The sequence below is a fragment of the Rhinolophus sinicus genome, chromosome 2, assembly GCF_057876585.1.
Source record: "Rhinolophus sinicus isolate RSI-liver-muscle chromosome 2, RSI-T2T, whole genome shotgun sequence".
NCBI classification, from domain to species: Eukaryota; Metazoa; Chordata; class Mammalia; order Chiroptera; family Rhinolophidae; genus Rhinolophus; species Rhinolophus sinicus.
This window is the reverse complement of record NC_142502.1, coordinates 64,328,181-64,356,035: the sequence shown is the minus strand read 5'-3', so window position 1 is coordinate 64,356,035 and position 27,855 is coordinate 64,328,181. Positions and strand designations below refer to the sequence as shown.

Below are 27,855 nucleotides of genomic sequence, written 5' to 3'. Positions count from 1 at the left end.
GGAGGAACAGTGGTTTATGGCTAAAGAGTAAGAGGTCTCTTTTTGGATGATAAAAATGTTCTAAAATTGATTGTGGTGATGGTTGCATAACTCAGGGAATATTCTAAAGACCATTTAATTGTACACCTTAAATAAGTGAATTGTAAGGCATATAAAATATATCTCAATACAGCTGCTACCAAAAAAATATAGCATACTCCCAAGTATGAAGTCCTGTGATTTTAAAATCACTAGGCTATCTCAAAGCCAAACATAGCAGAGTTGTTCTATTAACTAATATTTATATATGAATTCACTGTAATGAGTCAGTTTTTTGATCAGTTAACTTTATTGACTGTTATAATTTAAATGGTTTATCATCAACTGATATTTCTTACTAAATCTTTTATTCCATTTAAATTGTCAACTGAGATAATTGCCTCAGAACCTTTTTTAAAACAATATTAATGTTTATCAACTTTTTTTATTTACAAAAATGACAACTGCTCAATGCAAAAAAAACAAATGGTGAACAGAAAGAAATTCATGGAAAGAACCAAAATATCAGCATCAACTTACCACTATAATAAGAATAAACAGTGATAAGGATATATATGACCTTAATATACATATTAACAAGCTTTAAAATGTGACCTTTGTTTTCATAGTGGAAAAATGCTACATGTACTCTTTTCCAGCCTCTTCCACTTGAGTATATAAGATAACTTCCCATGTTAATAAGTACTATTAGACAAAATGACTTTACACGGCTGCATAGGATTTTATAGTTGGCCACGTATTACGTTTAATTAACCAACAATCCTACAGTACCATCAAATAAACATCAGTTTTTCATTATACTGCAATGAATTTTCAAACATACATTTTTACGTAAACTCTGATTATTTCTTTAAAATATATTATCAAAAAATGGAATTAAATTTGGGAGTACAAACATTTTTAAGTCTTTTAATAAAGATTACCAAACTGCCATACATTGTTAAGAGTTAGACCAATCTGGATTCATACTTGCTTTGCCTATTTCCCCACAATCACCATTGCTAGATATTATCATTCTTTTTTTATCTTTCCCAATCTGATAGGCAAGAAAATAGCATCTTATCAAAAACCTTTATTTATTTGATGTGAGACAACATAGTTTCAAGTGTTCATTGGCCATTTTATATTTTTCTTTTGTGAACTGCTTAGTCATTTTTTGCATTTGTTTTCTACAGTGGTTGACTATATTGTTTATTTATTGAATAGGTATATAGATACATTTAACAAGATATGTCTTGGGCCAGCCCAGTGGCTCAGGCAGTTAGAGCTCCGTGCTCCTAACTCCGAAGGCTGCCGGTTCGATTCCCACATGGGCCAGTGGGCTCTCAACCACAAGGTTGCCAGTTCAATTCCTTGGGTCCGGCAAGGGATGGTGGGCTGTGCCCCCTGCAACTAGCAACGGCAACTGGACCTGGAGCTGAGCTGCGCCCTCCGCAACTAAGACTGAAAGAACAACTTGAAGCTGAACGTAGAACCCTCCACAACTAAGATTGAAAGGACAACTTGACTTGGAAAAAAAAGAAAAAAAGATATGTCTTCATTTTCTTTACTAATGGCAGAGATATTATAAACCAAGTTAATGACAATATGTTCAATTCTACTGAATTGACAAGATGGTAGAAAAGTATGTGTATCTATAGCCAACACACAGTTAAGTATATCTATAGGCAAAGGCCCAAACATACACAAAATATGGCCCAAAAATTTTAAAAATAGATTATATTCATTACCATTTACACAGTAAATTCATCGAACTGGAATATGCCTGTTTTCCTCATAGTTGTCTTTTTATTTCTAACTGCCACAAACTAAGATACCCAAGCATTAAAGTGAAACTGCTCAATGAATCAAAAGTAATCCATCTTTTAATCTAAAAAAAAATGAAAAGCGAAGAAAAAAACAAACACAATACAGGATAAAGTAAATACAAGATTTTTAAAACCCTCTTTAGTAATTACAAGATCTCAAATTCCCAATTTCTCATTATAAATATATACCTTGTGAATCCTTCGGATTAAAACAGATGCAAAAAAACGTAATGTAATCCTCAGTTCATCAACAAAGGACTCATCATCTGTTACATCCCTTCAATTGAGAAAAGCAAGCATTTAGATTCAGAAAAATAATACAGTTTCACCATCTAGAAACCAAGGAAAGTCTAGAGCTTCCTCTTTTTTCCATTTACTTATGTTATTTTTCTTTTGTGTCTTAACAAATAATGTATTACATTATAGAAGACAGAACTGTATATAGAAGAAAATAAACAACTCCCATAATTCTAGTACCAAGACATATTACTATTAACTAAACTGTAGTATATATTTATTTCCATGTAGATATCCACATGTACGTAGTCATATTTTCACAATCCTAAGATCATTTTCTAAGCATCAAAGAAATTTCTATGAAACAAAACAAAGAATAATTTTGGAAAAGCAATAGAATTAAAATATAAAATTTTAAATTAATTTAAAATATTTATAGATTAATAATATAAACTCATTCCAAAAGTTTTTTAAAAAGTGTTATATTTGAAAAAACACAAACTGAAATTCAAATGTTTTTAAACAGAAATTTTGACAACCTTCTTCTGAGGAGCTACTTTTCATTTTCCTGAGGTCTTGAGGTCCCTAGAAGAATTAGGACACTTCCCTAATCAAAGCAAGAAAGAAAGGTATGTATAATGGTGATAACCTGAACTTGAAGATGGTGCTAACTGTTAAGTCCCTTGGTAAGGAATATAATTTTATCAACCATGCTTCCCACTATGAAATTAGGGTAGTTGTCATTAAATATTACATCTGTAAGTCATATAGGTATAAGTGTTCAAATACATAACTAAATACCTGATACTTATGTAAGGAAATATTTATTTATTAAATGATACAACTTGGATTTATGATTCTCAAACTATATATATTTTTTCAGATCTACGAGTATTTTCTGTAGTCAAGGTAGAGGGCTCTAGTATATCCATAGCAGATACCAAAAACAAAGTTACTTTGAAAAAAAACTGAATATTCCAGGAAAATACTATTAAAATTCTTTCAATTTAATGAAACATCTGAATATAAATTTTTCCTCTAAATGTGCAATGATTTCAAATGTACAAAGTACTTACAAAATATTAAATCACATTTAAGAGTGATAAAAAATTCTGCAAGTTACTTTTCTTTCAAAAAGCAGCCTAGGTTTTTTACCTCTTTGCTTTCACTAGACTGTTAATTGATTGCTACATCAATGATTCTTAACTGGGACCAATTATGCCTCCCAGGTAACATTTAGCAATCTCTAAAGATATTTTTGGTGGTCACAACTAGGGGAGGAGGAGGTAATACTAGCACCGAGAGAGAAAAGGCCAAGGGTGCTGCTAAAAATCCTATAATGCACTGTACCTCACAATAAAGAATTACTTGGCCTAAAATGTCCATAGTGCAAAATTGACAAACACTGGCCTACACTAAAAACCCATCATTGGCATGCTTCACTTAATGGTATTCACTTAAAGAAATAGGTGTTAGGGGCCGGCCCAGTGGCTCAGGTGGTTAGAGCTCCATGCTCCTAACTCCGAAGGCTGCCAGTTCGATTCCCACATGGGCCAGTGGGCTCTCAACCACAAGGTTGCCAGTTCAATTCCTCGAGTCCCACAAAGGGATGGTGGGCAGCGCCCCCTGCAACTAAGATTGAACATGGCACCTTGAGCTGAGCTGCCACTAAGCTCCCGAATGGCTCAGTTGATTGGAGAGCGTCCTCTCAACCACAAGGTTGCCAGTTCGACTCCTGCAAGGGATGGTGGGCTGCGCCCCCCTGAAACTAGCAACGGCAACTGGACCTGGAGCTAAGCTGCGCCCTCGACAACTAAGACTGAAAGGACAACAACCTGAAGCTGAACGGCACCCTCCACAACTAAGATTGAAAGGACAACAACTTGACATGGAAAAAAGTCCTGGAAGTACACACTTTTCCCTTATAAAGTCCTGTTCCCCTTCCCCAATAAAATCTTAAAAAAAAAAAAGAAAGAAATAGGTGTTATAGAAAGAACATACCTGTACCACGGATAAACAAAGTTTTCCAACACTAATTCAAGGACCTGCATAAAAATTATTTTCAAAGAAAAATTAAATTAATTAACTAATTCTGGGAAAATAAACTACTACTAAGTAATATATAATACTACCAAGAACCAATTTTATTAGCCCAATTATTAACATCATGGACATGACAAAATGCATGTCAGCCTTACATGGTTGTTGTGATAACCAAAGAGAACATAAGAGAAACACTTTGAAAACCATAAAACTCCATAAAAAAGAAAAATTACCATTTAGAATGAAACACACATTTCTAAAGCGTTGCATTAAAAAAAAAAAACTTAAAAAAAAACCACTAAATTGTTTCTGACTCTGAAGCTTCACTAAACCAAGAAAGTTCTTTGGAAAGAAGGAAAATAATAGGCTAGTCTTTTGTATTCTTAACTCTTTCAGAAAGTCAGTATCGCCAGAATAGTATAAAGAAACAAGTAGATAAGACTTTTAAAAGGCGTCAAAATTAGGTATCAGTGATTCCTTTCAATGGAGGCTAGTGATTAGAAGGGAGCATGAGAGGAACTTCTGGACTGCTGATGTTTTGTTTCTTGATCTGTGTGCTGGTTATACAGATATGTTCGCTTAGTAAAAATTTCAGCTGTACATTTAAAATCAGTTTATAAGTTATATATGAAAAAGTAGCAAAACAAATCAAAAGAAAACCTGGGTGTTAAATCTTCCACTTCTTGAGTATAGATGTAGCAGTATATATTAATTTTTTAAAGCAGTTGGCAGCCATGGCAGTAACTTTTAAAAAGCAGCAGGGAAGGAATGAAACAATGTATCTCATCTGACTTTACCAGGTGTTATCAAACAATATGGTGAATGTTTAAAGTTTTAAAAATTTATTATACTAAAAGACACATTGCCATTAATCCCCATCAAAATACTCGTCCTCATTTCAAATGATTCTTGCCACTTTCTGAAGCAGTTCTGAAGTCCTCTTTCATGAGTGTCTTTAATTACGTTATCATGGCTGCCTCAATGTCCTGAATTAGTTTGACTTTGGGGAAGAGACAGAAGTCTTATGATGACAGACCCAGTGAATGTTTTTATTTGACAGAAATAGTTATATACCAGAAGCAATGTGTGACTCAGAACGCTGTCATGATGGAGGATGATTTACAGCACACTTTAAAACACAACTTCTCTCAAACGTAGCTCACACCCCACTGACTGTACCGAAGAAGGTGAAACTTGTCATGCTGCTATTAAGGTTCAATGCGCCACTTCCCATACTAAAGATCCCTGCTTTTCCGTTGGATGGCACTTGGCAGCAGCATTCACTGTATTTTATGATCACAATGGAAAGGCTACATGTCACACATCATTTCTAGTACGGCAAATCTGGCATCGTTCGACTTATGGCTCTTCCTCAAAATCAAAATAACCATGAAAGGTAAACGTTTTGAATCGATTCAGGATATTGAGGCAGCCAGGAAAACACAACTAAAGACACTCATGAAAGAGTACTGCCGGAGCTGCTTCAGAAACTGGCAAGAACAATGGGATAAGTGTGTTCAAAGTGAGGGGGAGTATTGTGAGGGGAAAAATGGTAATATGTCTTTTACTGTAATAATTTTGTTTATTTAAACATTCACCTCGTATACCTATTTACCTATATACAGCAGTAATGAAGGCCATGGATTCTTTACATATTAAGGCAACAAGATTTGGATGTTTTACTACAAATACTAATCATTAGTGACATCAGCTGGGATAGAAACAGGGATAGGACACAGAGAGGAGACCAGAAAATTTACCACTAAACATTTGGTCTTACTTTATTTCCCATATCCCGTAAAACCAATCACCAAATCCCACTTATTTTACATCCTAAGTAGCTCTTTTCTACAGCCCCACTTTTCAGGTCCTCATCTTCTCAACCTTATACTGTAGCAATAGCCTCTGAACTAGTCATCCTCCTTACAAGTCAGCTCCCCTCCCCATACTCCACAAAGTTGTCAAAGTAATTTAAAGCACATATATTTGACCACATCACTCCCTTGCACGAAACCCTCTATATATGAAACCACAATGTATCAAAGTAAGAAAAGTGGAGCTGCACTGATTTTGAATGGGTGGGAGAAAGCTGCATACCAGCAACTGTGACCATTTACTTCCTTTTCACCTCCCACTGCATCCTGTGAGTCACATATGAAAACTCTACTTCCACATCTGAAAACCAATGGCTTCCATGATCAGTTAAACTCCTTCACTATGGCCCTTTAAGTCTTGACGATCTTATTTCTAAAGGGCCATATAAAAACTGGTTAAGAACTAAGCGAGACCTGAGTTTTAGACTGAGCTCTGCTACCAAACAGCTATGAAACTTGAGAAAATGATTAAAACTCTGTAAACCCCAGTTTTGGTTAAATCATCTATAATAGCACCTACTTCATAGGTTGTGTGATTACATGAAATAATTCAAGTACCATGATTAGCACAGAGCCTAATATATAGTAAGTGATCAATAAAATTAGCTACTAGAATTGTCTCTTCATTGCCCACATCCTCCTTCACATTTTACCCTCCAGCTTACTGAACACTACACCTTGTTTCAAAACCTCTTTTTTCCTTTCAATAGCTCTTCCAAACCCTGAAATACCCTTTCCCTTCCTGACTGCCCCTCTCAACAGTTATGCACTTCTTCCTCTGTAGTAATAACACACCTTATACATTGCTGCCATTATTCCCTGTATTACATTATGTTGTAATTATCTGTTAAATGTCTAACTCCCTTCCTAGACTCAAGTTCCTAGAAGAAAGGACTGTATCTTATTTCTCTTTTTATTTCTAGGGCCTCATCCAGTTCCTGCCTATATCAAGATCTCAAAAAATGTTTTCAAATTTGGAACTAATATTTATTGAAAGCCAGTAGGTACCAGACACTAGGCCAAGAGCTTTACATAAGTTTCATTTTTTTTAAAGAAATAAATGAAGTGTCAAAGACACAAATAATATTCTTGCTAGAGGTCTTATCTTCAACAGACCTCAAATCAGCACTCTCCAACAGAAATATAATAATGTGAGCCACATATGTAATTTTAAATTTTTTTCTTTTTTTAATTAAATTTATTGCGGGTGACATTGGTTAATAACACAGGCTTCAAGTGACAATTCTAAAATACATCATCTTCATTTTACATTGTGTGTTCACCACCCAAAGTCAATTCGACTTCTGTCACCATATATTTGACCCCTTCTATCCTTTTCTACATCCCTTTTCATCCCCTTACCCTCTGGTAACCACTAAACTGTTGTCTGTATCTATGAGCTTTTCTTTGTCTTGGTCATTTGTTGCCTTCAGTTTATATTCCACGAGTGAAATCATGATTCTCGACTTTTTACCTGACTTATTTCACTTAGCATGACTCAATTTTCTAGTAGCTACATTTAAAAAAAAGAAAACAGGTGAAATTAATTTAAGGATATATTTTATTTAACCTAATATATCCAAAATATTATCATTTCAACATGTAATCAATAAAATATTTAACAGCATATTTTACATTCCTTTTCCTTCCTAAGTCCTCAAAAATCTCATATATATTTTACATATACAATACATCTCAACACATTTTTAAATGTTTATTAGTAGCCACCATATTGGACAGCACAGTCTTAAATCAGGGAAGCTTGAAGATGAAAAAGACGTTACAGAAAAAATGCAAAAGAAAAATGCCAATAGTTTGGTACTTATGCAGCATACTTTTGGCCACAGAAGGATACAAATGGGAAAAAGGACAGTTAGGCAGAATTCAGGTGTCTAATGCTATTCTTCAACTAATTAGAATTCAGTTTAATTCAATACATACCTATCAGCTACCAACAATGTATCTGGCCCTGCATTTGGTGCTGGGAACAAATGAGACCCCACTGCCTGCCTTAAAGGACTTGACTGTTTCCTCAGATCAACTGAGAAGATAAGTCTCTAAAAGAAATAAACTAAAATATGGTAAGTTACCAAAAAGGTACATATAAAATGTGATTGGAACAAAGATAAAAGAAGATGCCTTCTATTCCTACCTAATGCAGAACAATGAAAAGTACCCCATTCTCTGCTCTACCCTTCAATTAATGTCAAAACTGGGGTCATAATTCAGCAAGATATACATTTGCTCCTTGTAGCTCCGGTACCTCCTTTTAAAATTACAAAGTGGTCATTTCTACTACCCTATCATAAAAATGTTTTTATAAGAGTTAAGCAATAACCAGGTAAAACAGTGCTTTCTTTGGCTAAAATGCCCATTTAAATTACACATGGGATCCAAAAACATTTCTAGCTTACATTCAAGTCGCATATTTCATAATAATCTACTACTTAGCCAAGAACTGATTAGGTGGCATATATTAATATGCTTCATAATTACATTTCCCATAGGTATTTAATATTTTCTGCTTGAGTATATTTGGCAATATTAATTAGTTACCTCTGAGAGAGATGCATCAACCTTGGAAGAAATTTTCAGGTCTAACCATGGCTGGTAGTTTTCAAGTAGCAAGGAAGGCCTAAAGAAAATCACACAATTAAATTGCTTGAAATCCAAAATGTAATTATTAGGTCGATGCAAAAGTAATTGCGGTTTTTGCAATTATTTTTAACCTTTTAAACCGCAATTACTTTTGCACCAACCAAATAGAAAGATCAACAAATATAAAAGGTCTATCTTACCTATGTCGTTTACATTTCACTTTACCACAAACAGCACAGCTACGACCTTGAGGAAATAATTCTTGAAGTCCAAACTGCTAAAAAAGGGAAATGGGAGGGGGGGAGATTTGTCTTTATACATCATCTTTACAAAAGAGAATCAATTTATCAAAAGCTCGTTAATCAATATTATCAATTCAGAGGACTTTTTTTTATTATTGTCTGCTTTAACACTGAAACACCATTCTTTGTAATACATACTACTTGCTAAACTAAACTGACAACAGAGAATACCTGATGAAATGCTTTACAATACCTAACCCAAATTTCCAATCTTACAATTCAAGTTAATTGTTATATTCGCTTATAAAAAAAAAAAAGAAATTCCATCTACATTTGCAAATAATACTCTGCTGCAAAAGTATATGAAAAAACTATTTTTATTTCTCCAAAACCTTGAATTCAATGAGGGAGAAGATACATGATAACTAGTAGGGTTAGAGAGCACCACTTTCAGCTGTGTTTCCTCTGAGTAGAAATATCACCAAATCTGAGATGAGGGATTGCATCAACTTGAAGAATTCTCAAGTAAGACTTCAAGATATCCCACTAAATCCTGACCTACACATTAGGGACATTGCCTACCCAACACAGACTGAATACACTACCATCTGTATTGTTTTACTTAAGCAAACTGCCTAATTATTTCTCTGTTTGTTTCTATGGAACAAACAGACATTTAGGAAATTAATAGGGTTAATTTAATCCAGAGTTCCCTAATTGTGCCTGTGCCTCAGAATCACCTGGAAAGCTTTTAACAAGGACTGATTACAATGTTCTAGCCCAGAATTATTCCATCAAAATCTGGTAGTAGGGCCCAGGAATCTTTTCTCTCTCCCTCTGTCTCTCTCTCTCTCTCTCTCTCTCTCTCTATATATATATATATATATGTATGTACGTATGTATGTTATGTATGTGTGTATATATATGTATATATATATATATATATATATATATATATATATTTCATATATATTGTTTATATATTTTCTGTATATATATATTTTTTGTGTATATATATATATATATATATATATATATATATATATATATATATCTCCCAGGAATCTTTATTTTTAAAGATTGACCAGGTGACTCTACTGTACAACCAACTTTGGGAACCTCTGTTTTAATTTATTGTCCTCACAGTTAATATGCAGTTAGAGGACACTCTAAAACTGTGGATCCCAACTTTCTGAGAATTTTGTATTTTCTTTTTATAGTTCCTCCTAGGAGAACTGTAGACTTTAAAAAAATACACATATGTAAATTTCACTTTGAAAATGTTCTGATGTCTTCCATTATTAAATAGCAAACGAATATTTTAAAATAATCACTGCTTTAATATGCTTTCAATAATAACATCAAACAGCACAGGGTCATACAGACTGACTTTTAAAAATAAGAACACATAAATTTTACCTTGGGTTTGTATTTTATTGTGAAGAATATATTTGGTAAGAGAGAATCAGGTCCTAATGAGCAGTAGAATGTGACGACTCCAGCAACAAATGACCAGAAGATCATTAAAACATGAAGATACCTTAGAAATAAATGAAAATAATTATTAGAACCAAAAAAAGTATAATACTAAGTTGTCCCTTCATTGATTTAACAAGCATTTATTAAGCACCTACTATAACAGACTAAAGCAACTTGTCCAATCATGATTTTCTGTAATGTATTTATTAACTACAAGAATCACAGTGTATGCTATGAAAAGAACACTGCACTTAAAATATAAGGAAGTATATTTCATAAGGTATATAAATGTCTAACACTGTTGTACACCTGAAACTAATGTATTATCAACTAATTTAAAATAAATTAAAAAAATAAATAAAATGGGAGGGAAAGCTTAAAAAATAAACTATGAAAATGTATAAATTCTCGTTATTCCATAATTTGGTACCTAAGTTGTCATGTTTAGCCTCTATTACATTCTTCCAGGTACCTTCTAATGATATTGTAGTATTCATACCCCACCAAAATTCTGACTATTTTTCATTCTTTTTTTTTTTTTTTTTTTAATTACAGAGTGCCTATTTTATGCTACACAGTACAAGGTTCTGGTGATATAATAGGTGCCATGGTCTTTATTTCATGGAAAACGCTGTCTGGTATAACAAGTAAGTAAATGCAATACAGTGTGATCATGTGTTCTATATTATTACAGAGAAAGCACACATGGTATGGGAACACATCAGACAGAATACACAGCCCAAATTTGAAAGGACAGAAAAGTTTTTTTCAGAGAAAGATTTGGGAGTTATCCATATAAAGATCACTGAAGTCATGGGGACAAATGACATGACCTAGGGAGACGTTGCAGAGTGAAAGAAGACAGTATAAGACATTTAAGAAATAAGCAAAGCAAGAGAAATCCAGAAACAAATCTAGTAATTAGAAAAGAGTTGGGAAGAAAACCAAAGGTCAAGTCATAAAGGCTGCCAAGATGAAAAAAGAAAGAAAACATGTCAACAGGGATGAAGTAGTTAACAGAATCAAATATTTGTAAAATAAAGTGTGGAGCCTGAGAAAGAAGATAACTACCGAGAAGAGCTCCTAGTGGCTAACTGGGCTCAAATTCAAAAGCAGAGCCTAGCAGCTGTTTCTAAACAGGGGCCTCTCAAGCAAACCACACTTCAGGGAGAAGCCTGCACTGAGCTGCCTGCCTCCTGCACTAAAACTACTTCCCTGCACTGTGCTCCTGACTGCTGCGCCAACCCTTATAAAAATACAACCCTTATATTGTATTTCAACCAATGGACTGAGGTTTTCCCCATCCAATTGGAGCTTTGCAGCTATATCCTCATCAGCATCTTCACCAATCAATCAAAGCGGCTCCATTCTAACCAATCAGGACAGTGCCCTTTGGACCAGTCAAACTGTGAGGATTTGGAGTCCTGATCTGCATGTGGACGGCGACAAGGGGTAGGGACTTCCGTCTGTATAAGTCAGCTCCTTGCTGCCTCGGACAGGGCAATTTCCCTTTCACCAAAGACCAAACGTCAGAGTGGAACAGACTAAAGTGGCCTTGCCCCAGGGCCACCTCACAGGTGTGCTGTCCCACAGCCATGGTCTCTCTCTTTTTTTTTGTTTTTTTAATTGGGGAAGGGGAACAGGACTTTATTGTTGAGCTATACCACTATTAAGCTGTTCTCACAGCTGTACTGTATCACAATTGAGCTGTTTGCACTGAATAGTTTCCTTTTTCACCCCATCTCCAAATTGAGGACTCCTGTTTGCCTTGAATTGGTGCTAATGATCATTAATTGACAAAAGAGACAGATTGAGAATTGTTCGTTAGTTTTTGCAACAAGAGGTACTGATGAACTGGCAAAAGCAATTTTAGTAGAATGGCAAATCCACTTATGAAGTGGATTGAACAGTGAGATGGAAGTAAGGAAGTGGAATTGGTGAATGTGGGTAATTCTCTTTTTAAAGGAAAGAGCTAAGGTGGTAGCTGGAGGGGCACAATGAGGGAAGGTGTTTAGTAAAACCTGATCACATTTAAATGTTGATAGGAGAGAAAGAGATAAGGGAAAAAGAGGTAGGAGAGAAGAGAAATAATTGAGTAATGTCCTAGAGAAATAGGAGTAGTTGGGTTTCAGAGCCTAAACAGAAGAAATAGTTATAAAAGGGAGCGATACCTCTTCCCTAATACCAAAGATAAAGAGTAGATGAATGAGAATGCAGTTAAGCCGGTAGATTCAGTAACAAGAATTAAAAGACATATGATGGCCGTTAAGTGAAACAAGAGATGCTAAGCGTAAAGGGTGAAGGAGGCATGATCAGAAATTATGGAAGCCTGGGGAAGTTCTGAAATAGCTGCTAGGGAAAAGTAAAGAGGGGGACTGCTGGGCAGTACTGAGGCTGAAGAGTTCAATTTATAGGTGTGGGTTTTCTCTAGCAGTATTCAGTAACCAGGAATATAAACACTAAAAAGGCAAGCAACATCACTGATCTAAGATTTTGATTTTGTCAGGTGAGTGGAATAAAAGGGAAAGGAGGTAAAGACACTGGCAATTAAGAGGTTGGACTGATGGTCCATGGAATCTAAAGTAGAGTGACTAAATTGCATAGGAAAGTAACAGCAGAAGAGAGACAATGAATAAAGAAGAGAACAGAAGAGTCCGTAGGCTGAGAAGTCAAGAAGCAGATACTAACTGAAAGGGAGAAGTAGACACTGGTCATCAAGTGAGGTATGTAATTTTTAAGATTTCAGAGGTAGAGCTCTTTTTGATGATAAAAAGGGCCACCGTATGGTGATCTAATTGGAAGGCTGAAGAAGAGTCACCTTGAGCTAGACGAGAGTATTTAACAGGTTACTCACACAAGCACTGAAGTCACCTAGAATGATGGCAATATGAGTGAGTATATAAGAGGAGAGAAAGTCTATAACCCAGAAGCCAAAGTCTTCTATAAATGAGTACAAGTGACCTAGAGATTGATATCAAACACGCAGAAAGCATATGTTTCAAAGGAGTAAGAGACTTCTGCTTCCTTGACAGAATAACTGGTGCCTTCCCACCAGAAACAACTAAAAAACTGGGCCAAACATATGCAGCAACTGTTTCCAGGCATTGGACCACAGGCAGGATAGGACTGTAAACTTCAAGAGAAGTTTAAGAGAAGAGAAGCACACCAGTAAATTCCACATCCATCCCAGTTCTCTGACTAAGGACAATTTTCCAACTGTATCATGGAATAGAAAGGGTCACAGAAGCAACTGTTAAAACCTGGAAGTTCAGAACCGGGGAATACAGTAGTAAGAGGGAAGCTGGATGGTTAGAGGTGCTTACAAATTATAGACAGTGACACAGCAAGTACAAAATATGTGAGACAAAGGCTAAGCCACCCAACCAGATGAAATTGCCTGGTCTCCAGACAATTCTGTACTTGAGAAACATCCACTGCATATCTATTATTAAATGCTCTCACTCAGCACTTAAAATATAAACATGGTTACCACCCATTCAAAAAACAGCCGTGGCTTAATGCTGCCTGCAGAATGAAATACAAACCCCTTAAATCGTTATGATCCCTTTCAATCTTATCCCAACTCACCTTATACCCTTATTCCCATTCCTTTATACAAAGCTTCACTCTAACCAAACTAGCATACTTCATATCAAGCTTTTAAAACAACACTTATGTCTGGAAATTAACTCAGGTTACAGAGGTATTCACAGAAAAAATAATAAAATTCATGTCCACAGTTGCTTAGAAAATCATTTTGAGCCAGAGAGATATGACTCAGAATTCTTAATTTTTAGATTCTTGAACAGTTATATAGTATATATTTCATACATAATAATATAACACCCCCAATGAGGTCTGATGCATACTCCATAATCAAATATTAATATTTCTGCAGTAAAATATGAACAATAAGAAACAAGTCAGAAAAAAATAAATAGTCTCATATCTGTTCAGATCAGGTTTTGTCATCAAATGTAACTAGTGCCAAACTTAGGGAAAAAGTTACTTCTTCAGACCTTTTTGATTTCAGAATTACAGATTAGGAATTGTAGACCTATATTTAGACAGAATGACAATAAACACTACATGCAACATGTGTGAGTTATAATTAAGGCAAGCAATAACTAAAGCATTATGTAAAAAGAAAATCTATAGCTTTAAATGTATTAACCCTGTGGTTCTCAACCAAGGGTGATTTCACTCCCCCAGGGAACATATGACAGTATATGAAGACATTTTTGATTGTCACAAATGTGCAGAGGGGGTATGGGGGAGTGCACTACTGACATAAAGTGGCTGAGGCTAAAGCTGCTGCTAAATATCCTACAATGCACAGGACAGGCCCCCACAACAAAGAATTATCTGACCCAAATTATCAATAGTGCTGAGGTTGGGACACCTTGCATTAATCAGAGACAAAGAAATGGTGAAAACCAACAAGGTAAGCATTCAGAAAGTTGGGGCGTGGGGGACAAAGCAAATTCCAAGGCACAAAAAGGAAGAAAACAGTAAAGAACATAAACCAATAAAATAGATAACAATGACAAGAGATAATAAAATATAATTTGGTTCTTTGGAAAAATTCATAAAATAAGCAAACCTCTAACTGCATCTTACTGGGAGTTACTAAGTCACCAATTACTCTAAACACAGATAAATAAAAGAGAAAGCATTTATCCTACTTTTCCAATTTGAGCACTTCATTGTAATTAAATATATCTACTGCATGGAATAAAGTAATTGTATTTTTTAAAAAAGAATTCAAATTTAAAACTACAGAAGGAATGAAAGAATGAAAAAATCATCATGTTGCAACCTATAATGAAATAACTGACTCAGGGCATAAATTAGCAGGAAAACAAAAGAGCAAGTTTTGGTTTGTTGAAAGTTTATTTGAAACTTATCTTGCAAGGTATCAGCTATCACTAACCTGAATCCATGGAAAGTGAGGCTACTCCATCGTATGTGGTGTTATCCTCTAATGTGATATATAAAAGGATGTACACATCATCACTAAAGTATTCTTGTATCCCCCCAAAAAATCTAATTTAGCCTATAGATCTAACTCCCTATATACAAAAAATATAATTGTGAGTATAAAAAAAAAACAAAAAACCAAGATACCATGAGGAAACCATCAGCAAAATCGGGAGAGTGAACAAATGACACAGTTTCTTCAACAAATCAATGGCAAAGGGGGAAAAAAAAGCAGGTGAGGAGAAATGCTCCAGATTGGGGTTGACAAACTATGGCTTATGAATCTGATGCCACCTGCTCTGGTACAGCCTTCAAGCTAAGAGAGAATTTTACATTTTAAAAGGATTCTTTTAAAAAGAGTACGGGAACAAGACAAACAAATGAGAAACAAAAACTCATAGACACAGACAATAGTTTAGTGGTTACCAGAGGGTAAGGGGGAGGGGGGTGGGAGATGAGGGTAAATGGGATCAAATATATGGTGATGGAAGGAGAACCGACTCTGGGTGGTGAACACACAATGGGATTTATAGATGATGTAAATACAGAATTGTACACCTGAAATCTATGTAACTTTACTAGCAATTGTCACCCCAATAAACTTTAATTTAAAAAAAGAAAAGAATATGGGGGGAGGGGAGAATCCAAGATGGCAGAGTAAATATTGTACTTGCATTCTCCTGTGAACACATTGAAATTACAACTAAATTATAGAACAATCAACTGGGAGAACCAACTGCAATCTAGCTGAACAGAAGTTTTATAACTAAGAATATAAATAAGAAGCCACATGGAGACTGGTGGAGGGGTGGAGATGTGGAATGGACTGGCCCCACACCTCCATATGGCAGTTGAGAATCAGGAGGGGTATCTCAGTTGTGGAGCTTCCCCCAGAGGAGTAAGAAACCCCAGGCTTCCCAGCCCAAAGTACTGATGCTGGGAAAAGAAGCCCCCACAAAATATGACTGTGAAAAACGAGGGAGTCTGACCAGCCCAGAAGAAAGGCTGCAGGAAACCCAGACGTCCTCTTAAAGGGCCTGTGCACAGACTCACTCATTAGCAGGCAGTCACCCTGGTCTCTAGCAGAGGGACAGTGACTAGGGTGTTGTGAGGCATTGGAGACATACAGGGAGAGACTGAGTTGTGTGGCTTTCAGATGAGGACTAGAGGTTTGCCATTTTCCCTGTGTAGGGTTCTTCTCCTGTGCAACCAGCAGGTGGACACAATCTTCCAGTGTTGAGCCCTCCCCCCACGTCTATGACCAAATCTGAATCTGAATTGGTCTGGCTCACTCCCCCCTTTTGCTTCCCTGGAACCCCACCCACCCAACTTGCCCAATGCCAGAGGCGCACTCTCAGCCAGCAGTTAGCCCCAACCTCATTGCACTCTTCTTTGGACAACTATTGGAGGTTCGCATGTCCCAGGAGGGCAGCAATTGGCATCAGAGTGTTTGAGACTTTCGCTGAGTAGCTCTAGACTTAGCACTGGCACCAAACCAGAATCTACATTAACCTGGTGACCACAACTCGTCCCACTCTGGTAACTCCCTGTCTCAACCAACTCACAAACCACATGAGGCTTTATCAATGGCTAAATCTTATGGGAGCCAGCATGTGGCAGCAGGCCTCAGGGTGTCCTGGCTTTTTGTGGAGCTACTCCAGTCCCGGTACTGGTGGCAGCCATCCTTGGTTCTTAGCATGGCCTCTCCCATGTGCCTCCAGGTTTAGAACAGGCAGTGAAAAACTGTGGATTGCTTTGTAGCTACTACCAGGTAATCCCTGGCCAGACACAGGCAGTGGGTGACCTGGGCCTACACCAGAGCCCTTCCCCAGAGCCCCAGGACCAACATACTTGGAGGTTGGCTTCAGACCACAGCAGAGCACCACCCAATTAGCCCTACAAGCAACACAAAAAGTGGTCTTAACAGACACCAGAGCCCACTGAGGTGAATCCCACGCAGTGGGTAAGCCCCCCACCACAGAGCAGCCCATAGGCCGTGAAGATGGCCAAACCCTACAGCCAGTCAGCCTGAAGGTCAACCCACCCACTGACATACCAAGAGCAAGAGCAGTCAAGGCTCAACTACAACAGGAGGGCACACACAACCCACATAAGGGACATTCCTGGAGCATCCAACAGAGGTGACCAGGGAGACTAGCCACTAGGCCCCACAGGGCACCTACTACATAAGGCCATCCAGCCAAGACTGGGAGATGCAGCAGATCTACCTAGTACATAGAAACAAACACAGAGACGCACCCAAAATGAGGAAACAAAGAAATACATCCCAAATGAAAGAACACAAAAAAACTCCAGAAAAACAATGAAATGGAGGTAAGAATCCTACCAGAGACAGAGTTCAAAACACTGATTATAAGGATGCTCAAGGAACTTAATGAGAATGTCAACAAATATAGCAAGCACAAAACAATGACATAGACACCATAAAAAGGAACCAGTCAGTGGAAAAGAACATAATAACTGAAATAAAGAATACACTAGAAGGGATCACCAACAGACTAGATGAAGCAGAGGATCAAATCAGCAATTTGGAAGACAAGGTAGCATAAAACACGCAATCAAAACAGCAAGATAATAATAATAATAATAATAATAATAACAACAATAATAAATTTTTAGAAACAAGGATAGTTTAAGAGACTTCTAGGACAACATCAAGAGTAACAACATTTGCATCATAAGGGTACCAGAAGAAGAGAGAAAGCAAGAGATTGAGAACCTATTTAAAGAAATAATGACTGAACACTTTTCTAATCTGGCAAAGGAAATAGACACACAAGCCCAGGAAGTGCAGAATCCCAAACAAGATAAACCCAAAAAGCCCACAACAAGACACATTATAATAAAATGGCAAAGATTAAGACAAAGAGAGAATCCTAAAAGCAGCAAGAGAAAGGCAACTAATTACTTATATGGGAGTACCCATAAGATTGTCAGCTGATTTCTCAACAGAAAATTTGCAGGCCAGAAGGAACTGGCACGAAATATTCAATGTGATGAAAAGCAAGGATCTACAACCAAGACTACTCTACTCAGCAAGACTATCATTTAAAATTGAAGGACAGATAAAGAGCTTCCCAGACAAGAAAAAGCTAAAGGAGTCTGTCACCACCAAACCACTATTACAAGGGATGTTAGAGGGACTTCTTTAAGATGGGGGGAAAAATCAAAATTATGATAAAAATGGCAACAGCTATATATGTATCAACAATAACTTTCAATGTAAATGGATTAAATGCTCCAATCAAAAGACATAGAAAACTGAATGGATAAGAAAACAAAACCCTTACTACATAAGCTGCCTACAAGAGGCTCACTTACGATCAAAAGACACACACAGACTCAAAGTAAAGGGATGGAAAAAGATAGTTCATGAAAATGGAAACGAAAGAAAAAACACTGGGGTAGCAATACATATACTAGACCAAAAAGAGTTTAAAACAAACGCTATAAGAAAAGACAAAGAAGAACCCAGTAATCCCACTTTTGGTTATTTAACTGAAAAACACAAAATGCTACTTCGAGAGGACATGTGCATCCATATGTTCGTTGAGGATTGTTTACAATGGCCAAGATGTGGAGACAGCCTGGATTTCCATTGATGGATGAATGGATAAAGAGGAGGTGGTACATATGTACAATGGAATATTGCTCAGCCATGAAAGGGAATGGGTTCTCGCCCCTGCGGCAGCATGGATGGACCTGGAGGGTATTATGCTGAGTGAAGTATTTCAGACAGACAAAGACAGATGCAATGTGATTTCACGTATATGTGGAATCTAAAGAACAAAATACACAAATAAACAAAACAGAAACAAACTCATACAGAGAACATTTTGATGGTTGCCAAATGGGAGGGGGGTTAGAGGGATGGATGAAACAGGGGAAGGGATTAAGAAGCACAAATTGGTTGTTACAAAGTAATCATGGGGATATAGGGTATAACAGAATGAACATAGTCAATAATATTGTAATAACTATGTATAGTGTCAGATGGCTACTAGATTTATTGGGGTTGTACATGAAAGGGAGGTTGGGGGACAGGGTGAAAAAGGTGAAGGGATTAAGAAATACAAATTGGTAGTTACAAAATACTCATGGGGATGTAAAGTGAAGCATAGGGAATATAATCAACAATGTGGTAATAACTAAGTATAATACCAGGTGGGTACTAGACTCGTCAAGGGGATCACTCCTTAAATTATACAAATGTCTAACCACTATGCTGTACACCTGAAATTAATAAAAAATAATATTGAACATCAACTGTAATTTAAAAATTTTTAAAGGGGGGTTAAAGGTGAAGGGGTTCAAATTTCCAGATGTGAAACAAGTAAGTCATGGGGATGTAATGTACAGCATGGGGAATATAGACAATAATATTGTGATAGCATGGTACAGTGTCAGGTGGTTGCTGGACTTATTGTGCTCATCATTTCTTTATTTATATAAATGTTGAATAACTATGGTGTATACCTGAAACTAATAATATTGTATGTTAGCTATATTTTTAATAAAAACCTTTAAAAAAATTGGAAAAATAAATAAATAAGAACATGGGGCAGAGGCCTGATGTAGACCACAAAACCTAAAATATTTACTATCTGACACTACAGAAAAAGTTTGCCAACTCTTGTTCTAGATTAGCAGAGATTTACAAAAGCTTAAGAAATGTAGTAGTCATATACAGTGAGTGGACCTAGTTTGGATCCTAATTAGAACAAATGTGCTACAAATTTTTACACAATTAGGAACATTTGATTATGGACTGGTTATTATATGATATTAATCAACTGCTAATTTTGTAAGGTTATGGTTTTGTGTAGAAGTGACTTGAAAAGGAGGTGGTTAGATTTTTTAAAAATATGCAAAATACTGATGGCTGTTTGAGTTATGGAGGTTTGGAGTTCTCTGTCTTTTTTTCTATGTATGCTTAGAAATTTTCAAAATCAAAAGTTGATTTAAAAAGTTTTAGCAAGACAGATCAAGGAATTAAAAAAACAGAGAATACAAGTATACAAAATACAGAGTGAAAAAGAAATAAGCACAGCTATAACTGAAATGAAGAGTAAGACTATGAATAACTACATGTTCATAAATCGGATAACCTATAGAACATAAATTTTCTTAAAAAGACAAATGCTAGAAATTAGTAAGTGCAGAACTAGATAACTTGAACAGACCTATTATCATTAAAAGAATTAAAACAGTAATCAGAGATTTGGCTGCACAAAAAGGCCCCTGGCCCAAATGGTTTTAACAAACTTTCATGAAACAGGTAATGCCTATTTTACACAGAGTGCTCTGGGAAAGAAAAATGAGAAAGGTTGCTAATTGAAAAGGTTGAAAAGGTTGCTAATATAAATTTAACACCCAAATCAGATGAAGACATTATAAGCAAATCACTAGGTCTATTTTACTTATGAATATAGATATGAAGAACTAAGTAAAATATTAGTTTACTAAATCTATCAGTATAACAGAAAATAAATAATACATCATAAGGTATATTTTTTAACAGTTCATTATCTTTAAATCTATACCATCATGGACTAAAGGAGAAAAAAATCAAAACAATGAAGGTTTTTGACCTAACTACTAGTTCACAAGGAACCCAGAGGGAACATGTCCAAAAACACAACAGAGATGCAATCAGCAAAAGCCAGACTGTGGAAAACTCTACAGAACAAATGGCCACTTCTTAACTAAACTGCAAGGTTAAAAAAAAGGGAGGTGGGGTCAGGCAACTTTCAGATTAAAAAGTTGTATTTGGATCTTAATTTAACTAACCTAAAAACCTGTTTATAAATAAGATACATTGTGGACGGAGTAGTAAAGAGACACATGTAAACAGACACATGATAAAACATGTGTAAATAAGAAAAATATTAATGGTAAAATCTAGGCAATACATAATTGGCCATCTACTATAAATTTCAACAGTGCTATATGTTTAAAGCTTTTCCATCAAAAAATGTTGGGGGGGGAAGTTCTAAGAAATTGAGGGAAATCTTAATACTGAATGATGATGTTCAGTTGATGATGTTAAATTTAGTTGGGGCGGCTGGTTAGCTCAGTTGGTTAGAGCGCGGTGCTCTTAACAACAAGGTTGCCAGTTCGATCCCCACATGGGCCACTGTGAGCTGCACCCTCCACAATTAGATTGAAACAACTACTGACTTGGAGCTGATGGGTCCTGGAAAAACACACTTAAAATAAATAAAAATTAAAAAAAAAAGGAAATTTAGTTGTTTTTTTAATGTGAAATAGTACTGTGGTTATGTAAGAGAAAAAGAACTCATCTATTAGAGTTGTCTAATATTTATAGATAAGACATGTCATATGGGATTTCTTTCAAAATAATTGGGGGAAAGGGGATATTTGACTCTGATCTGATAATTTCTGAAGCTACGTGATAGGTACTTGCAAGTTTTATTATACTATTCTATTTTTATTTTCTATATATTTGAAATTTTCCATAATAAAGTATTTTAATGAAAAAAAAAACATTAAAAGGACATAATAGTAGAATGAATGAATGGAGAGATATGTATGTTCATGGATGAAACCATTAAATATAGTAATGGTATCAATCCTATCCAGATTAATTTACAAATTAAATAAAACTGCAGTGGTACTAAATATTATTGCAAATTCTTTGACACTTCACATCAAACGCAGGAGCCTAATTTCCTCCCGCATGCCCCCCTGACCCCGAATGGGGGTTAGCCTTAATAATTCACTTCTAACCAATAACATGTGGCAGAAGTAAAGCTAACTTCCAAGACTAGGCCATAAAAAGGACCTGGCTCCCACTAGGCTCTCTTTCTCAGGATGCTCACCTTTGTAACCCAGCACCACAGTGGGAAAAAAGCCACATGCAAAGGCCATATGTATATGTTCTGGCCTAAAGTCCAGCTAAGATGATAGCCAACAACCAGCATCAACTGTCACACTTGTGAATGAACAAACCAACATTTCCGTGAGCAAATTAAATGCTGTTGTTGCCTTAAACCACTAATATTTGGGGATGGTTTGTTATGTGACAATATATAAACAAAACAGAAATCACAATCAAAAGTCCAGTTCAATCTTTTTAGAAATCTGACATATTCATTTGAAAATGCAGACGGAAAATAAAGGCTCAGAAAGAGCTGCATCAACTTTGGAAAAGATGGGCCAAGAAGGAGAATTTGTCCTAGCAGATATAAAAACACACTACAAAACTATAATACTAGTGTTTTTAAAAATCTGGTACTGTTATAGGAAGAGAAAAATAGACGAAAGAAACAGAACATAGAGTGAAAGACCCATGAAATTTGGGAACAAAACATATGATGTCATAGAGTCTAACTGTATGGATTTGAATTCTGGCTTTGACACAATGCAGATTAATTAACCTCTCTGACTCTTGTTTGGTCCTCTATAAAAATGGGCTAATAGGGCCGGCCCAGTGGCTCAGGCAGTTAGAGCTCCACGCTCCTAACTCCGAAGGCTGCAGGTTCGATTCCCACATGGGCCAGTGGGCTCTCAACCACAAGGTTGCCAGTTCAATTCCTCAACTCCAGCAAGGGATGGTGGGCAGCGCCCCCTGCAACTACCAACAGCAAATGGACCTGGAGCTGAGCTGCGCCCTCCACAACTAAGACTGAAAGGACAACAACTTGAAGCTGAACGGCACCCTCCACAACTAAGATTGAAAGGACAACTTGAAGCTGTACGGCACCCTCCACAGCTAAGATTGAAAGGACAACAATTTGACTTGGGAAAAAGTCCTGGAAGTACACACTGTTCCCCACTAAAGTCCTGTTCTCCTCCCCCAATAAAATCTTAAAAAAAAAAAGGGCTAATAGTAATTCCTAACTCATAGGGTTGTTATGATGACTAAATAAGTTCATAGAAGTGCTAAAAGCTTGTCACATACTAAGTTAAGTGTATGTAAGACAATTATGGTAATTTAAAAATAAATAACAATAAAACACATTAAAAAGCAGGCACCATATATAGAAGAAGGCCATATACACAGAACAATCTCAATTAATATAATAAAATTATAAAATTTTAGGTAAAAGTGATTAGAATGCTAACAACACTACTGTTATTAGCATATCTGAATAGTAATTTACAAGTGATTTTTAACATCTTTATATTGGTCTATATTTCTGACTTCTTTACAATTTGCATGAATCAATGTTACTTAGAAAATCAATAACTGGTATATTCATAGTAATATCTTTCTACCGTAATTTTTAAAAACTTGGGCTTCTGAATCAGAATGACCTGCATTAGAATCCCATTCTGCTACTTACTATCTATGAGCCTGAACAAGTTACTTAACAACTCTGAGCTTCAGTTTGCTCATTTGTAAAATGAGCTAATAACCACCAAGGAATTGCAAATTAAAACTACCATGAGGTACCACTCTACACTCACTAAAACAGCTAAATTAAACCTGCAGACAGTATCTGACAGAACTGTCAAACATTTCTGGAGAGAGTGTAAAGTGTTACAACCACTCTGGAAAACTGTCTGGCAGTATCTACTTAAGTTAAACAAATGCTTATAACTAAGCATTTCTATTCATGGGCATAAACCCAAAAGAAATAAGTGCATGTGTCTATCAAAAGAAATATATATAAGAATATTCACAGCAGCATTATTCATAATAGCCCAAAACTGTAAACAACTAAACTGCCCTTCAACAGAATGAATAAACAAAGTGTGGCCTAATCCCAATGGATTACTACACAATAACAAAAGAGAATAAACTACTGATATATGTATGCAAAAATATGGATAAATCTCAAAAACAGAGTTGAGAGAAAACCAGATACAAGAAAACCATATGATTCCGTTTACATGAAATTCAGAAACAAGCAAAACTGATATATTGTTATTGAAAAGATTATTAACAAGGGAGCTTAGTGGGGTGCTAGAAATATTTTACATCTTGATCTGGGTGTTGGTTACATGATGAGCCATATTTAAAATTCACAGAGCTAATCAATTAATGATGTATTATGCACTTTTCTGTAAGTTATATGTAAAAAAACAGGCTAATAATAGTACCTACCTTACAGTGTTGTGAGGACATATGAGAGAAAAATAACTGCTAACATTTAATGAGAGCACATTCTATGTATTCAGCACCATTCTAAGCACTTTCCATGTATTTACCCATTTAATCATCAAAATAACCATATAACGTAGGTACTTAGATCACTTATCCAAATTCACATAATTGGTAAATGGAAGAGTCAGAATCAAATTCTTACAGTCAAGCTTCAGATTCAAAACTTTCAACCACAACAAAATGCCTCAATAATAAATGAAAACTCACAATACCTGGACCAAATGAAGCAGTCACAAAGTGTTAGCTATTAATTACTACTATTACCATTATTATTGGGATTAACTTAAAATATTCCTTATTCTAACATTCAAATACTCAACACTATGATTGGCAAATAAACAAATCTATATAATTGTAAATATGCTCCTAATTTGTCTTAACAATACGATAAAGGTGAGATCATAAATAATTTGAAATATATAAAGTATGTTACTCTACTCTTTCCACAAATCACACTAGTCCAAAGGTTATATCCATTTATTGCTCCACAGATAAGATTCATAATCTTCATTCACACTGAAAGAAAAATGTATATGCTAAATTACACCTTGAAAGATCTTTAGGAGTTTCAAAACTATAAGAAAAAAATTTTCGAAACAGGATATTATTCTAAGTTTAACCATATAGAGGGAAAGCTTCAAATCTTCATACTAACCAATAAAGATTTTAAACTGAAAATTTCTTTTAAAGTTATTTCTAAAAATTAACTGGTGAAATGCCTGTATAGAAATCATTTATTCAAAGCACTTATTGAGGATATCTTCCCATTTCTTCTATTTCCATCATTATGCCTCAAATGTTTTTATATATTACATATACATACATATTTTTTAAATTTCTGAATACATATGCCTAACACTTTTCCATTCCCAGAAGGGACCGTGTTTTCTTGTATAACAATCTTCCAGAGATAGTCTAAGCATACATAAGGGTACGTGACTGTATGCACCTGTGAATGCACACATAATTTACAGAAAATCATACAATACACTGAAAAGTATACTATATACACTGTTCTACACCTTCAAAAGCTTTTTCCTGGAAAAAGGGTACCTAACCATACTTTTACTCGAGACTAATGTTTAAAAGCACTTTTGCTGATTATAACAGTAACAAAGGCAAAAATACCAAAAAATGTATGCAAAAGCAATTTCAGTCATAAACCCAACCACTCAGAGATAACAGTCAAGTGTTATTTCCTTCTTTCTTTGCATAATTCAGGGTACAGATCATATGGTATACAAATTAGATAGTATCCTTAGGAATTCTTAACAACATTGAAAACTATGTTAAGGTAGGCAACCTCAGAATCTAGTTCAACCTGCTCCTATATGGTTGTCCTACCTTAGAGACCTAAAATGACCCGACTCCTAAAGGAGATATAGGTAAATCCCTGGACAAAATTTAATAATCATACAAAGTTTTCGTATCTTTCATATTAAACCTGTTAGTCTAGCTTGAAATACCTTCCAGATGACAAAAAAGCAAGTAATTGCTTAATAATTACTTTGCACTCTGTTAAGGGTTCCACTTCAAAGCAGTTTTCAGTAAAATACCAATCGCTATTTATTAAACCTAATATTATATAAACCCAGAATCAACTAACAAGAAAGCAAGCCGGCTAGGGAAGAAACCCAATTTCAACAGTCACAAGAAATCGTTAACCTTAGGGCAAAATTAAGTTACCAAATTCCGTCTGACTGCTTTCCCGTTCCAATCCTTGGGGATCAACTATTGCAAGATAAAGTAGTAAGAATGATTGCATGTTCAAAACATAAGAGAAAACACCATGCCGCTGCTGTCACTAACAACTGTCTCAGACGTCTTTCCACCAAAAGCAAAACTAGAAATAATTTTAAAGGAAAAGTTCTCCTCTACTGCCTATTTCATCGCTACCATTTCTAAAACTAGCAAAATTGAAGGAAATCTACAAGTTTACTTCAGGGGCAGAACCTTCGGATTTCAAAACGTCAACTGAATTGACCAGTTTTAAGTTTCGGTCTTCCCTTTAAGACTATTATACAGATGTTGAGAAGAGTAGTAATTTGCTTTCTAGCGTCGGTGCAACAAATCTTTCTAACCACCCGCTTAACCAACAACACTGCGGGACAGCTTGAGCTGTCAGACTGCGTGCTTGTGCGTGTGTGTGCGCGCGCACCGAGCGAGGGGAGTGTGCCGAAAACCGCGGCTGCGACAGGACCTTGAACCCTCCTCTGTCAGCTGACTGGACCGCCCCGGACGGCCTCAGATTGGTCTGGACATGAAGATTTCTTTCAGTCCTCTGAAAAGCACTTATGACGGAAGACCAGTTTTATGAAATGGATGAATAGATAAGAATCGCCGCCGGCTGGCTTAGCAGCAGAGGCCTGAGGAAAGGGGGCACTTGAACCCGACCCTTCAGCCGCACTTCCGGGCCCCGACGTTCGGCCAAGCTCTCCGAGGCCACTCTCCCCAGAGGCCCCGCAGCCTGCCCCAAATTCCGCGGCTGGGCGGCCCAGGCGGCATCCACAAAGGTAAGCTACACCGGTGTGCGGCCCAGGTTTTGGGGAGAAGCCGCCCGCCGCCCGGCTGGCTCAGCGATGCGAGTTTACCTGTTGAGGAGCAGGGAGGCGGCGCTGAGGCAGAGCAGCAGGAAGCAGAACAGCGGGTACTGGCGGCAGATCTCGCGTCCTACGTCCAGCCGCAGCCGCTGCTTCAGCTTCTCCCCCATCGTCCGCACCCAGGGCACCATTTCCGCCGGCGTAACTAAAGCTGCTCTACAAACTGAGGCTGAGATCGAGACGATCCTCATGAACTTGCTGCATCTCCGCCTGCCAGCCCCGCGGGCCGACTCAGCCGCCCACAGGCGGACTGTCCGCCGGCTGCTGCCGCCCAAAGCCCCGCCCAAGGTTCCCGCCGCGCGTGCGCGGCCGCGGGCCAGGAGGACGACCGTAGTACGTGCCAGAGGTCGTCATCCCGCGCCAGAGCCCTCGCGCTCCGCCGCTCCGCCTTCGCGGGCCAGAGCCGCTCGGCGGCCTCCCACGGATGAGCCTGCTGTACCGGTGATCTCCCGCCCCCTTTTCGGAAATCCGGGGAAAGCCGTAGCACCCACCGCCTGTATTGCGGAGGAGAAAAAGGTTTGTGTCGGAACCCAGGAGAAACTACAGCCCCCGCAGCTGCAAGGCCCTGCCTGCGAGACACCCCGAGCTCGCAGGGTCCGTTGGGGACTGTAGTCTTTGAATGCGAGCCCGCGAAGGGCTGGAGCGCGTGGTCGTGCCCCCTGCCACTTTCCAAGCCTCCCTTCTCACCGTGTAGGCTCAGCGCGGAAATAGCGGACAGGTCTAAGTTTTGCAGAAAGCCCAAGGGAGAGCAGGGAGGGACGCCTCTGAGTCCTAGTTTTGCGCGGGCCACGGGTATACATC

At 37.0% G+C, this 27,855-nt stretch overlaps 1 protein-coding gene across 6 annotated transcripts in view; it reads right to left on the bottom strand.

The window, feature by feature from the left end:
* SNX14 (sorting nexin 14) overlaps positions 1-27,365 on the bottom strand; it is a 68,807-nt gene extending 41,442 nt beyond the window's left edge. For 2 of the 6 annotated variants that reach the window (XM_074333263.2, XM_074333265.2), the window contains exons 1-6: positions 27,046-27,365; positions 10,261-10,381; positions 8,800-8,876; positions 8,558-8,636; positions 4,086-4,129; positions 2,037-2,124 (exon numbers count right to left, since the gene is read on the bottom strand). In XM_074333263.2, the coding sequence (XP_074189364.1) occupies positions 2,037-2,124; positions 4,086-4,129; positions 8,558-8,636; positions 8,800-8,876; positions 10,261-10,381; positions 27,046-27,245 (609 nt within the window). In that variant the 5' untranslated portion in view covers positions 27,246-27,365. The remainder of the gene's footprint in view (positions 1-2,036; positions 2,125-4,085; positions 4,130-8,557; positions 8,637-8,799; positions 8,877-10,260; positions 10,382-27,045) is intronic. The other 4 variants (XM_019743246.3, XM_074333264.2, XM_019743244.3 and 1 more) reach the window with 2 other exon arrangements.
* Between the last annotated feature and the right edge of the window lie 490 nt (positions 27,366-27,855).